The sequence below is a fragment of the Dreissena polymorpha genome, chromosome 11 (assembly GCF_020536995.1).
Source record: "Dreissena polymorpha isolate Duluth1 chromosome 11, UMN_Dpol_1.0, whole genome shotgun sequence".
Taxonomy (NCBI): Eukaryota; Metazoa; Mollusca; class Bivalvia; order Myida; family Dreissenidae; genus Dreissena; species Dreissena polymorpha.
The window spans coordinates 39288850-39304612 of record NC_068365.1 but is presented as its reverse complement, the minus strand read 5'-3'; the positions used below and the strand labels follow the sequence as shown (position 1 = coordinate 39304612).

Genomic DNA, 15763 nt, shown 5'->3' with positions numbered 1-15763 from the left:
GCAAATGCATTAAGCCCGGTTTTCCCAGAACATGGCCCAATTGTATTTGATTTTCGGGTTGATCAATCTACATTTTTGACACAAACTCATAAAAATAATAACCAATTCAAATTGTATTTTTGCTAAAAAAAATATATAACCATGAATTAACGTGTCCACCAAAGTCTTTTTTTAAATCATTAAATATCATGCCAATGAATAAACATGATTGTACAGTATTTATTTTTATTGATTTTTATGCTGACTCTAGCTCTTTCATTTAAAACAATACTTATCATTATTTAAGTATTTGTAACGTTTTAAAAGATTAGACTTATGATCATATGGTGGAAATTTGTTAAAATTGGAATACTGTTATTAGAAATTAAATACTTCAAATAGACTCAGTTTGTGAACAAACAATAAGCAGATTGTAGCCACTCCATGTCAACTTTGAGTCTGTTTGGTATGTATAATGTGCTCCAATTCATGTGTTATTCAGCTCACATGTGCTTGCCTATCATTATTCTCTGCTTTAATGATTATTCGTATCCATGCAGTGTCGTTTATGTAGCCAGTGTCTGTCTTGAACCAATGTCTGTCTATCAATGTCTGTCTGACTCTTGAATCTGTGTCTGTTTTGATCCAATGCTTGTATTGTGCCAGCGTCTGTAGTCCTGAATGAGTGTCTGTCCTTAACCCATTTATGCCTAGCGTCCTGAAAAAAGGACATTGCAAACAGCGTAGACCCAGATGAGACGCCGCATAATGCGGCGTCTCATCTGGGTCTGCGCTGTTTGCTTGAATGAATTTCTTTGTGGAATATTCTAAATATAGAAATAAATATACTTGACACCCCTAATTTTGGAAATAAATTGATCCAATTTAGAAGGATGGGAGAGTCCACTGGGCATAAATGGGTTAACCAGTATATTGAAAACATTTCATCCCCATAGTGTGTGTCCGTTGTTCTGAACAAATGTCTTTCTGCAGTCTTAAACCACTGTTTGTGTGTAGTCTCAAACCATTGTTTATCCACTGTCGCAAACCAGTGTTTGTGTATACAGTCCAACCCCTCTTAAGCAGCCAGTCAAGGGAAACGACCAAATTGGCTGCTTAAGCGGGGTGGCCTTTTAAGAGGGGGTTGGATCATAGGGAGTCTAGAGTTGATGAGTGCACGGCCAACTGTTCAATTTTTTTATAAACAAAATGGTAAATATGTGTACATGAACTAAACAATGTATAGACTTAAAATAATTTTATTTCTTCCTTTCTAAAGTCAGCTATAAAACAACATTTCCTTTAAAAAAATATTCAATTCGTCTTTCTAATCATCATCAATATCATCCTTATCAGAATCAAGTCAATGAAAAAGAATCATTCTCATGATTCGTTGTTTACAGAATGCGCGTTGTATGGCTCCAATGCACTTAAGATAAGAACAGTTGTGAATCAGTTATGCGTGAATAACTCCAGTGTCACTATAAATCGATAATTTAATTGGTTTATTGCAGTTTTATGTTTTTGTAATACCTACCGCACGAATTGGTCCCGTCAGTGATCTCCTCCACGATAAAATCGTGGCCAGTTACTTAAGAGACTGATAATAGCAACCAGGTGTAATCCTACTGGTAATCGTTTTTTCATGCATAATATTATAAAAACATTTATTTCGCCGAGTAAATGGTTTTATCAAAATTAATATTGAAATCATTGTAAATTTAAAACAAATATAAATGTTTTGTTAAATTCCCAAATGAGAATCATAATTTGTAATCCGAAACACACTCCCGATTGATTTATGTTAACGAGACGTTTACAAATTCTAGCATCAAAAAAGTCCTCATGTATTTCCTTTGTCCCGACAAAAGCGCGAAAATTATGCACCAATGTACAATGTCATGACATACCCATGCGTGCGTGTATTGATTTTTGGATAACAACTTTGTAGCACAGAGAACATGTAGAGCAGTTGATTTCGGTTACAAGTTGCGTTGTTCTTTTTAACTTTTAATTAGCCCATAATTGTCATAAATGCTTGAAATAGTATGATTCAACAGCTACACATAATCAATTATAAATTAAGAATCTCTTTTCCAGTACTAATAGATGATAATCGCATGTGCGGAAACAAAAAGATCAAACGGTCGCATATTGCTTTTAACCCGATAACCCGATAATCTGCTGCTAATTAATTGCAATTTGCAAACTGGCTGTCAAAATGTTTATCACACATCACGCTTCAGTACTGCAGAGCCTAAACAGCAGACTGGAAGTACGTATTGATTTTTTGCGCCGTTGCGTTGGTGCAATTTTGCAAGTGTACATGACTGACTTACTCGCGCGTGACCACTCATGTGGTGGGAATTTAACATTTGGGATGCAAAATTGCTTGCCGCTGGCTTGAGAAACGGGGTTACCGCTAAAAAGGGGTGCATTATATAGTGTTTATCGACGGTCGCGGCACAGACCCGCGGCCTACACAGGGCGACCGGCGATGAGGGGTGACCGGAAGTAGGGGTTGGACTGTAGTCTGAAATGGGGCCCTCTATGCTCTTGATCCAGTGTATGTCTTAAACCTTAAACAAGTCTGTATGTAATGATGCAGTGTCTGTATCTAGTTTTAATGCAGTTTCTGTCTTTGGCCTTAGACCAGTGTTTGTTTATAATCTAACGAGGGTCTGACTCAGTCATAAACAAGTGTCTGCCTGTAGCCTTAAACAAGTGTCTGTCTGTAGCCTTAAACAAGTGTCTGTCTGTAGCCTTTAACAAGTGTCTGTAGCCTTAAACAAGTGTCTGTCTGTAGCCTTAAACAAGTGTCTGTCTGTAGCCTTAAACAAGTGTCTGTAGCCTTAAACAAAAGTCTGTCTGTAGCCTTTAACAAGTGTCTGTAGCCTTAAACAAGTGTCTGTCTGTAGCCTTAAACAAGTGTCTGTCTGTAGCTTTAAACAAGTGTCTGTCTGTAGCCTTAAACATGTGTCTGTCTGTAGCCTTAAACAAGTGTCTGTCTGTAGCCTTAAACAAATGTCTGTCTATAGCCTTAAACATGTGTCTGTCTGTAGCCTTAAACAAGTGTCTGTCTGTAGTCTTAAACAAGTGTCTGTCTGTATTTTTGAACAATTGTCTGTCAGTAGTCTTTATGCAGTGTATGTTTGTTTTCTTTAACAATTGTTTTTGTGTAGTATGTATGCAGTGTCTTTCTGTATTCTTGAAGAATTGTTTTTCTGTAGTTTATGCAGTGTTTTTTTCTGTATTATTGAACAAATATCTGTCTGTAGTATTTATGCAATGTCTGTCTGTAGTTTTTATGCTGTGTCTGTAGTATTTATGCAATGTCTGTCTGTAGTATTTATGCAATGTCTGTCTGTAGTTTTTATGCAATGTCTGTCTGTAGCATTTATGCAATGTCTGTCTGTAGTATTTATGCAATGTCTGTCTGTAGTATTTATGCAATGTCTGTCTGTAGTATTTATGCAATGTCTGTGTCTGTCTGTATTTTTAAGTGTTTCAGTGTAGCCTTTGTTTATACTCTGTAGCTGGTGAACTAGTGTGATAATTGATGTTTGAATATAAGCTGTGTATGTACTATCATTGTATAAATGTTAAGGGATTGATCTACATTTTAATGCCCCCTTTCAAAAAAATGGGGCATATAGTGATTGGACTGTCTGTCCGTCTTTCCTTCACACTTTGCGTTTAGGTTTCGAAAAATGCTCATAACTTCTCATAACTTCTATGTCCCTTGAGATATAACCTTCATATTTGGTATGCATGTGTATATGGACAAGGCCTTTTCATAAGCACAAAAATGTTTACCCCTGTGACCTTGACCTTGAACTTAGGGTCCGCGTTTAGGTTTCAAAACTGCGTTTAGGTTTCAAACAATGCTCATAACTTCTATGTCCCTTGAGATATAACCTTCATATTTGGTATGCATGTGTATATGAACAAGGCCTTTCCATACGCACAAAATTTTTTACCCCTGTGACCTTGACCTTGAACTTACGGTCTGCGTTTAGGTTTCGAAACTGCGTTTAGGTTTCGAAAAATGCTCATAACTTCTATGTCCATTGAGATATAACCTTCATATTTGGTATGCATGTGTATATGGACAAGGCCTTTCCATACGCACAAAAATTTTGACCCCTTTGACCTTGACCTTGAAGTTAGGGTCCACGTTTAGGTTTCGAAATCTGTGTTTAGCTTTTGAAAAATGCTCATAACTTCTATGTCCCTTGAGATATAACCTTCATATTTGATATGCATGTGTATATGGACAAGGCCTTTCCATACGCACACAAATTTTGACCCCTGTGACCTTGACCTTGAACTTAGGGTCCGCGTTTAGGTTTCAAAATCTGCGTTTAGGTTTCGAAAAAAGCTCATAACTTCTATCAAGCGTTTATAGGGGGCATAAGTCATCCTATGGTGACAGCTCTTGTTTTAAATATGGTGTTGTTTTTATCATATTATGTCTACAGTTATGAGTACAACAAAGGAATGTGTTAACATTATACTTTTATGTTAAACAAACATAACACCTTTATTAGTATTGTAAAGTAGTTCTACACCTTAACTCTATATGTAGTATAATACACAACTAAGTCAATCAAAAGGTTGATTTTCTTTAATATAATTTCTATTAATTTTCTATCCAAAGTTATAACAAATGATATTTCAAAGTCTTATACTTATTCTTAAGATTCTACAAAATGATTAAAATTATATAACATAAGAAGCTCATCTAACTTCCTAACACAACTGAACTATCTTGGGGTCAAGCTACGTCTCTATTTAGAAGATACCATCTGTACTGTCCATCTGGCATCTGGCATGGCTCTAAGACATGTATCTGTTCGTCAATAACGTAGCTGAGTTACTTCTATTATTAGAAGGTACACAACGTTCTGGCTATCTAGCCTTTTAGTCTTTCATGTCCAATAATCTCTTAATTGCAATGCTCGGTATTGATTCAACATTGACACCGCTCCAAGGCATTGACTCGTTCATGCATTACGTACAAATTCATACCTCGACGGGTTTTATCATGAAGTTCCATCATGGTATCCACATCTGGATGCCAATCAAAACAACCACCCGCCATCAGTATATTATCTTTCAACTGGATATACTCTCCATGCGCCACGATGTCAGATTTTAATCATAGTGGCCTCATTGTATACTTTTTATGTAAAATATTGCTTATAGTGGGAATTTGTCAATTTCGTGACCCGCTAATAACACTGAATTTTTGTTGTAATAATTTTCCAATGTGTATAATATTTAATATAATAATATTTAATATAATATTTAATTTCTTTTTTTTTGGTAGTTTAATTTGTTATGCATATAATGTTATTTGTTATACATGTACATTTTTATGCCCCCCTTCGAAGAAGAGGGGGTATATTGCTTTGCTCATGTCGGTCGGTCGGTAGGTCGGTCGGTCTGTCCACCAGGTGGTTTTCGGATGATGACTCAAGAACGCTTGGGGCTAGGATCATGAAACTTCATAGGTACATTGATCATGACTCGCAGATGAACCCTATTGATTTTGAGGTCACTAGGTCAAAGGTCAAGGTCACTGTGACCCGAAATAGTAAAATGGTTTTTGAATGATAACTCAAGAACGCATAAGCCTAGGATCATGAAACTGTATGGGTAGATTGATCATGACTCGCAGATGACCCCTATTGGTTTTGAGGTCGATAGGTCAAAGGTCAAGGTCACGGTGACCCGAAATAGTAAAATGATTTTCGGTTGATAACTCAAAAATGCATACGCCTAGGATCATGAAACTTCATGGGTAGATTGATCATGACTCGCAGATGACAACTAGTGATTTAGAGGTCACAAGGTCAAAGGTCAAGGTCACGGTGACCCGAAATAGTAAAATGATTTTCGGTTGATAACCTCAAGAACGCTTTTGCCTAGGATCATGACACTTCATATGTACATTGATTGTGACTCACAGATGACCCCTATTGAAAGGTCAAGGTCACAGTGACAAAAAACGTATTCACACAATGGTTGCCACTACAACGAACAGCCCATATGGGGGGCATGCATGTTTTACAAACAGCCCTTGTTTGTAAAGCGCCTTTGAACACATAATACTGTATTAAAAGGACCCTATATAAATGTGGTATTATTATTATTATTACAGTATATGTCACTTTTACTACAATTTATTGAAAATCAAAGTAATAAAACATATTTCTAACTTGTAATGGTAAAGGCCTTTTGTTTGTTTGTAGTTAAGAGGTTCTCCAGACTCTAAGTGCCCTGTCACAGAGCCTATGTCAGTTGAAGAAGCCTTGAAGCTGAATGAGAAGTTAAAGAAAGAGGAACCCAGACCACCTGACTCCTCTGGCCCAAATGTAGCACAGTCTACACTCATGAAAGAAAGCTTGAAAGCAGGTGAAATAGACTCCACAGAAAGTGAAGATTCTCAAAGCCTTGAACATGAAGCAAGGAATAAGACAGCAGTGACCCGGACACTCTCTAAGCACTTCAGGTCTGTGAACCTCATGCAACAGTGTATAGACTGCTTCCAGGAATTCTTCCACACGCTGGTGAACGTGAAACTGCTTCAGGAGAGGTGCCATGTTCAGTGCTACTTTGCCAGACTGGTTGATGACCCTGACCTAACCCTGACCCCTGATCTCTCCACCTGTGGTCTGATAGCGTTGACAGGGTGTGAGCAGGACCGGGTACAGGCATTCTCCACAGCCTGTCAGCTCTTGGTAGAGTTTGCCAGCTTCCCCATGTACAGCCAGGCTCTGCCTCCAAACTCTGAACCCAGTAAGTGGAAACATTCTATTTTTAAACTCAACTCTGATTAACATTTATAAACTGTGAATTCATTTATATCGGTAAGCATGAAATTTTGTGTTTGTTTTTTAATGGCTATTTCGTTTTTGTTTTTTAATGGCCATTTCGTGTTTGTTTTTATGTCCCCCACTATAGTAGTGGGGGACATATTGTTTTTGCCCTGTCTGTTGGTTCGTCTGTTGGTCTGTTTGCGCCAACTTTAACATTTGCAATAACTTTTGCAATATTGAAGATAGCAACTTGATATTTGGCATGCATATGTATCTCATGGAGCTGCACATTTTGAGTGGTGAAAGGTCAAGGTCATCCTTCAAGGTCAAAGGTCAAATATATGGGTCAAAATCGCTAATTTAATGTACACTTTTGCAGTATTTCAATATTCAAGATAGCAACTTGATATTTGGCATGCATGTGTATCTCATGGAGCTGCACATTTTGAGTGGTGAAAGGTCAAGGTCATCCTTCAAGGTCAGAGGTCAAATATATGTGGCCAAAATTGCTCATTTTATGAGTACTTTTGCAATATTGAAGATAGCAACTTTATATTTGGCATGCATGTGTATCTCATGGAGCTGCACAATTTGGGTGGTGAAAGGTCAAGGTCATTCTTCAAGGTCAGAGGTCAAATATATGTGGCCCAAATCGCTTATTTTATGAATACTTTTTCAATATTGAAGATAGCAACTTGATATTTGGCATGCATGTGTATCTCATGGAGCTGCACATTTTGAGTGGTGAAAGGTCAAGGTCATCCTTCAAGGTCAAATATATGAGTCAAAATTGCTCATGTAATGTCACTTCTGCAATATTGAAGCTAGCAATTTTATATTTGAAATGCATGTGTATCTCATGGAGCTGCACATTTTGAGTGGTGAAAGGTCAAGGTCATCCTTCAAGGTCAAATATATGGGTCAAAATTGCTCATTTAATGTCACTTCTGCAATATTGAAGCTAGCAATTTTATATTTGAAATGCATGTGTATCTCATGGAGCTGCACATTTTGAGTGGTGAAGGGTCAAGGTCATCCTTCAAGGTCAAATGTCATATAGGGAGACATTGTGTTTCACAAACGCATCTTGTTAAATGGCTATTTCGTTTTTGTTTTTAGCTCACCTGAGCACAATGTGGTCATGGTGAGCTTTTGTGATTGCCTTTTGTCTTGTGGATGTCCCGGACGAGTATGAAAATGGTTGTGCTCAGTGAAAAACATGGCCATAAGGGGGTGGGGCAGTTTTCTTTATATGCATTGTAGCGCCTGCCTTGTAATTGTTAACTTTGTTTTTATTCTTACAATAATGATTCTTTAAATTACAATTTTTAATAACTTTTTAATTCATTAGTGATAGTTAATAACTTATAAATTCATTAATGATAGATCAGGTATATTTTCATTGTATGATAATTCTTAAGAAATGGAAACAATGCTTTAAACTCTCTGTAAGTGTGGATGCAGATTGTTTACATCAGTGGTCTGTGCTGCATCTCTTTTGACCAGTGCTTATCTTTACCTAGATACTAAGAATAGCAGTGCTCTCATTTGATTGGATGTTTACTTAGGTTACTAGCAATATATGCCAGCTACACCTCAGAATCAGGGGACTGGCACATTGTTGGCCTTTCCCATAAGAACTCATCACCAGAAACATCTGGGTATACAAGTGAAAGACTAATGTTAGACCCCCTGGCTATAAGTTGAAAGAGTTAGTCCACTAATTGAAATATTGAGGTTAGTGATTGCTAACCTGCCAGACCTGTTAAGTGTAGCAACTGTTAGTTTTATCATGGAGGTGAGTTAAATGTTCTTAGTTGAAATTTCACTAAGTAAAAGTGACTTAGTCTTATTTTTCTCTAAATGAAAATATTGAATTAGTGATTTACTGTGTTTCACTAACTGGGAATGTTAAGTTAGTGGAGTTAGTTTAGTTCTTTTAACTAAGTGTGATTATTAACTAAGTGATAACTAAGGCAAAGTGACTAAGTTTTTTTTTTCTAAGTGAAAATATTGAGTTAGTGATTTAATAAAGAACAGGACTTAGTGAATTTATGCAACAACAAGTTAGTGTTTTTAATAAGTGATGAGTGAACAATGTGAATTTATTAAATGACAAATCTTAGCTAGTCTTTAAATTAAAGTGACTTGGTGTGCTGTGATTAATGCAAGTTATAAGTGATTCATCAAAGCCGAAGAAATGGATTTAAACTGTTTGTTTTCTTTAAGTGTCTTGCATTAGACTTAAGTGAATAATACAAGGAAAGTGAGTTCTTAAGTATTTGTTTAGTGAAAGTGAAGTTTGTGAGTGAATTCAATTATAGTGATCACGGGTGTTTGTTTATCCTAGTGCTTTATACAGGCATTTGCCTCATACTGAACACAAATTGTTGACCAAGTTTAGACATGAAAGTGTATAATTGTTTTTAGAAAACCTTGGTTTAACTATGATTAACTTTTGAAAGATTATGAACTGTATTTCTATATGAATCGTTTGTATTGTTTGCATTATTGCTTAAGTATAAATGATGAATGTTTAGAGAGAATAAAAATAGTTAAGTCACATTGTTGTTGATTTTTCTTGTGCCTCAAGCTAGGCTCAGACGAGCCCCAGTCGCTTTCCTCGTCACAGTATGTGATAAATAAATAATAATTAAAATTATTGACTTCATTTTAATTTGATAGCCAGCATGACGGGTGAAACACTAAAGTATATAGTGAAAACATGTGAACAGTCTTAAAGACACATTTTTTGCCCAATCTTCATGAAATTTTGACACATCTTGGAGCATGAAATTTTGACATATCTTGGAGGAGTTCAAAAATGGTTCAGGTCTGTTAAAAGAACATGATCACCAGGGGGGCCATTTGTTGTTCATTCTTCATGAAACTTGGTTAGAACATTTGGTCCATTGATATCTTGGGCTGCAAAGAACAGGTCATTTCTTTTTATCTCAGGTGAGCTACTTCGGGCCTTTCAGGCACTCTTGTTTAATGGTTATTTTCTTTTTGTTTTTTAATGGCTATTTTGTGTTTGTTTTTTAATGGCTATTTAGTGTTTGTTTTTCTGATTTGGGAAACAAATAAAAAGGAATTTGAGTGGATCATTTTCCGATGTTTTTGTGTTAAATACGTGGATGTGCCAACCAACAAAATCAACAAAAAATAATGCTGCAAGAAAAATCATGATTTTACAGTATAAAGTGAAAGGATCTGATTCATTCAAGATTCAGCTTAATGTGGTTCAACTGAATGTTATATGATTAATTCATTGAGACTTTTGGTTTGAATTCTTTTCCTGAAAGTGAAGATCTTGAACTATCTTGTATTGTATTTTGTATCATGTAACATTGTGTGTTTGTTTGCAATAAGAGAACACAACATATTATAATAGCCAATAACAGCTATTTAATTTGTATCAGCATTCATATCAGCCTTATTCTGGGAAAACTTGTGCATGTGCATAAAGTGTCTTCCCTGATAAGCCTGTGCAGTCCACACAGGCTTATCAGGGACAACAATATCCGCCTCAATTGGATTTTTCCTAAGAAGAGACATCCTTTTAACAAAAAATGCCATAAAAGCGGAAAGTGTTTCCCTGATTAGCTTCTGCAGACTGAACAACAATTTACATACATGTATTAAGCCCCTTTTTCCCAGAGCAAGGCTCATATCTATCACAAGCCCTTGACTTGCCATGTATATTTCAGCCTGTATGCCCAGCTGGGTACCAGACCTGGTTATGTGTGCCTGCCATGTAGAGACTCATATCTATCACAAGCCCTTGACGTGCCATGTATATTTCAGCCTGTATGCCCAGCTGGGTACCAGACCTGGTTATGTGTGCCTGCCATGTAGAGACTCATATCTATCACAAGCCCTTGACGTGCCATGTATATTTCAGCCTGTATGCCCAGCTGGGTACCAGACCTGGTTATGTGTGCCTGCCATGTAGAGACTCATATCTATCACAAGCCCTTGACGTGCCATGTATATTTCAGCCTGTATGCCCAGCTGGGTACAAGACCTGGTTATGTGTACCTGCCATGTAGAGACTCATATCTATCACAAGCCCTTGACTTGCCATGTATATTTCAGCCTGTATGCCCAGCTGGGTACAATATAAAGAAGTGAAACTCCAGCTGCTGGAGCAGTATTGAACTTTCATTTAAAACAATTAGTTGGTCCTTTATTTAAGGCAAGTGACCGATTGCCCAAACAGTACAAAACAGCACAATACAGCACAATACAAACAAACATAAACACAAAATATGAATAAAGCTGGGGTCACCGCCTTGGAACGGTCAATGCAAAGCATTGGGGGTTTAAACCTGGTTATAGAGCGCTCAACCTCACACTTGGCCCAGCAATATTCATAATACATTCAAGTGTAAATAAAACCTGGTTATGTGTACCTGCCATGTAGAGACTCATATCTATCACAAGCCCTTGACTTGCCATGTATTTCAGCCTGTATGCCCAGCTGGGTACAAGACCTGGTTATGTGTACCTGCCATGTAGAGACTCATATCTATCACAAGCCCTTGACTTGCCATGTATTTCAGCCTGTATGCCCAGCTGGGTACAAGACCTGGTATTGTGTGCCTACCATGTAGAGACTCATATCTATCACAAGCCCTTGACTTGCCATGTATATTTCAGCCTGTATGCCCAGCTGGTTACAAGACCTGGTTATGTTTGCCTACCATGTAGAGACTCATATCTATCACAAGCCCTTGACTTGCCATGTATTTCAGCCTGTATGCCCAACTGGGTGCAGGACCTGGTTATGTGTGCCTGCCATGTAGAGACTCATATCTATCACAAGCCCTTGACTTGCCATGTATTTCAGCCTGTATGCCCAGCTGGGTGCAGGACCTGGTTATGTGTGGCTGCCATGTAGAGACTCATATCTATCACAAGCCCTTGACTTGCTATGTATTTCAGCCTGTATGCCCAGCTGGGTACAAGACCTGGTTATGTGTGCCTGCCATGTAGAGACTCATATCTATCACAAGCCCTTGACTTGCCATGTATATTTCAGCCTGTATGCCCAGCTGGTTACAAGACCTGGTTATGTTTGCCTACCATGTAGAGACTCATATCTATCACAAGCCCTTGACTTGCCCTGTATTTCAGCCTGTATGCCCAACTGGGTGCAGGACCTGGTTATGTGTGCCTGCCATGTAGAGACTCATATCTATCACAAGCCCTTGACTTGCCATGTATTTCAGCCTGTATGCCCAGCTGGGTGCAGGACCTGGTTATGTGTGCCTGCCATGTAGAGACTCATATCTATCACAAGCCCTTGACTTGCTATGTATTTCAGCCTGTATGCCCAGCTGGGTACAAGACCTGGTTATGTGTGCCTGCCATGTAGAGACTCATATCTATCACAAGCCCTTGACTTGCCATGTATATTTCAGCCTGTATGCCCAGCTGGGTACAAGACCTGGTTATGTGTACCTGCCATGTAGAGACTCATATCTATCACAAGCCCTTGACTTGCCATGTATATTTCAGCCTGTATGCCCAGCTGGGTACAAGACCTGGTTATGTGTGCCTGCCATGTAGAGACTCATATCTATTACAAGCCCTTGACTTGCCATGTATATTTCAGCTTGTATGCCCAGCTGGGTACAAGACCTGGTTATGTGTGCCTGCCATGTAGAGACTCATATCTATCACAAGCCCTTGACTTGCCATGTATATTTCAGCTTGTATGCCCAGCTGGGTACCAGACCTGGTTATGTGTGCCTGCCATGTAGAGACTCATATCTATCACAAGCCCTTGACTTGCCATGTATTTCAGCCTGTATGCCCAGCTGGGTACAAGACCTGGTTATGTGTGCCTGCCATGTAGAGACTCATCTATCACAAGCCCTTGACTTGCCATGTACATTTCAGCCTGTATGCCCAGCTGGGTGCAGGACCTGGTGGTGTGTGCATGCTATGTGGACAGCTTTCCTGTACAGAGTGCAGCCATCTCCGCACTGCTAGATCTCATCATTCTCAACCAGTCCCTGCAAAGGTATGCTTGTCAGCATGTTCATATACCAAGCCTTGTAATGGGAAAACTGGGCTTATTGCAGTCTGCACAGACTTATCAGACAAAAAACTTTCCGAAACTACCTGTAAACGAAAAATTCCATAAAATTGGAAAGTGACTTCCCTAATAAGCCTGTGTGGACAGCAAATGCTAATCTGGAAAGACACTTTATGCACATGCATAAAGCTTTGTTTTCCTCCAAAAAGGCTGATATTACAACTCCCCTACAGATGAAAGACACACAAATGATCAGGTGCCGGCATATGGCCACCATTCAATGTATTATGGGGTACCAAGGTACTATGATTCAGCTGGCAACATCTTAAGAGCAAACCCCAGTCAAGTATAACGGATTTTAAATAAACCAGTATGTATGCATCATTGACAAACAGTCTGAGAATTTCAATTGACCATTTTGTGATAATATGATTTTGCAGATTAAGCAACATTGTGGGAAAACTGGGCTTAACCCTTTGCATGCTGGGTAATTTGTCGTCTGCTAAAATGTCGTCTGCTGAATTTCTAAAATTAGCATTTTCTTCGATTTTTTTTCAAAGAATACTATCAGAATAGCAAACAGTTTGGATCCAGATGAGACGCCACGTTCTGTGGCGTCTCATCTGGATCCAAACTGTTTGCAAAGGCCTTCACAACTCGGTTCCCGCACTGTAAGGGTTAATGCATGTGCGCAAAATGTTGTCTTAGATTAGCCTGTGACGTCTGCAACAGTCTGATCAGACACAGCACTTTCTCCCTAAACTGGATTTTAAGAAAACATGCAGAAAGACTAGAAGTTTTGTGTCTGATAAGCCTGTGCAAATTGTGTAGGCTAATGTGGGACAACATTTTACGCACATGGCTTAAGCCCAGTTTTCCCAATGCTTCTCAATGTTGTGAACTGTTTGCTGTTTTCATAAACAATGTCATTGTGTGCTTTGTATGCATCAGGCCGCCCTCTAGCTCTGACCTGACCAGGGAGGATGTGATGTCTGTACAGATCCTGCCCACGTTGCACTTCCAGCATCTCACCTTCCTCATTGAGAAAACACACTTCTTCCAGGTATGTATAAAACACACTTCTTCCAGGAAGCTACAAAACACACTTCTTCCAGGTAGGTACAAAACACACTTCTTCCAGGTAGGTACAAAACACACTTCTTCCAGGTAGGTACAAAACACACTTCTTCCAGGTAGGTACAAAACACACTTCTTCCAGGTAGGCACAAAACACACTTCTTTCAACATAATATGCAAAATTATACATTGGCTCTCTTTGTAATTTCATCAAATAATGACTGGGGTCACAACTGTCAACAACTAGGGACTGAAATTATAAATTTCAGCATGTACAGAAAAATAACTTTAAAATATTTTTCTTTAAAAGCTTGAGACGTTTAATTTAAATTTGTGGTATGTAAAATTTTATTGTGGTTCTCTAAAAACTTACTTCACAAAGGGCCCCTGGGGTCAAAACTAGCCGCTCCCAAGTGTACAATTTTTAGCCTGGCTGTTGTCGGAGAAAACCCGAGGTATTGTCATAGCCAGCTCGTTGTCAGCCGTCCGCAGTAGGCGTCGTGCTTAAACCTTAACATTGGCTCTTAAATCAAAGTGCTTCAACCTACAACTTTGAAACTTTATATGTAGATGCACCTTGATGAGTTCTACATGCCACACCCAATTTTGGATCACTAGGTCAAAGGTCATGGTCACTGTGACCTCTAAAAAAATAAAATAAAAAAATTCTGACAAGCTTTCGCAGCCGAGCGTTGGCAACCGTTATGCGGTGCTCTTGTTCATTGTTACAAATTGCTGCATATGACAACAATTTATGGGGGCTATTCATCACTACTGAGAATCAGTTCTAGTATGTGCCTGCATTTCAAATGGTGAAGGGGCATTTCTTTTTTTCCGCTGTCCACATGAGCTTTCCTTATAAAAAATTACATTTCCAGTCCTGATGAGCAGGGACATTGTTGTGCTTGGGACACATTTCTTGATTTATCTCTGAAACTACTTTCATTTTCTCACGTTTTTGAAATTTCCTTGCTGACATTATATACAAATGTTATGCCTCCATTTTGTTATCCGGATCCTGGCATATTTTGGAAAAACCCATCCATTCTCAAGATACAAACAATCATAGTTTTAATGAGATAATTACATTTGATATGTAACAACTTTGTGTGTAGTGTTTTTAGTGTTTTCCACAATCTAGCAAATTCTGGATTATAATGAAAGAACCATAACTATTTTACCATTGCAGACCTCAGCAGAGGTGCTCTGGGGTTACCTAGGTGATGGTACACCTGACTGCCACCAGACTGCAGTGAAACTTCTATACATCCTGCACCAGGTGGCTCCCAGCACATGGGTGTGTGAGGATGTGATTGGGAACCAGCTGTCACACCATGATGAGGTTTGTATGGCTCCCAGCACATGGGTGTGTGAGGATGTAGTAGGGATCCAGCTGTCACACCATGATGAGGTTTGTATGGCTTCCAGCACATGGGTGTGTGAGGATATGATAGGGAACCAGCTGACACACCATGATGAGATTTGTTTGGCTCCCAGCACATTGATGTGTGAGGACATGATAGGTAACCAGCTGTCACATCATGATGAGGTTTGTGGCTAGGTGAACTGAGTTGCGGATGGGAACCAGCATGATGAGGTTTATGTTGATATAATGTACTCTAAATCCTGCTGCAGCTATAACAAGGTCTATCACTGTCTGTCAGTTGCAACATAAAGGTGACTCGGGAAAGGGGGAGGGGTAATTTTAATTATACAACATTCCAAACCAAGTTTTTTTTATATGATACACCATACAGGACTGTTACGTGTGCCTATCAAATCTTAAGCTATTGGTGGTCATTATAAAGGTTTTCAATTATGTTGGAAATCAAGGTAA

General features: G+C 38.7%; 1 protein-coding gene across 1 annotated transcript in view; it reads left to right on the top strand.

Moving 5' to 3' along the window:
* Positions 1-15763, top strand: part of LOC127850105 (protein dopey-1-like) — a 111260-nt gene that overhangs the window by 18214 nt on the left and 77283 nt on the right. Inside the window, exons 8-11 of the mRNA XM_052382879.1 lie at positions 6237-6783; positions 12711-12834; positions 13801-13912; positions 15116-15268. Coding sequence (XP_052238839.1) covers positions 6237-6783; positions 12711-12834; positions 13801-13912; positions 15116-15268 — 936 coding nt within the window. The remainder of the gene's footprint in view (positions 1-6236; positions 6784-12710; positions 12835-13800; positions 13913-15115; positions 15269-15763) is intronic.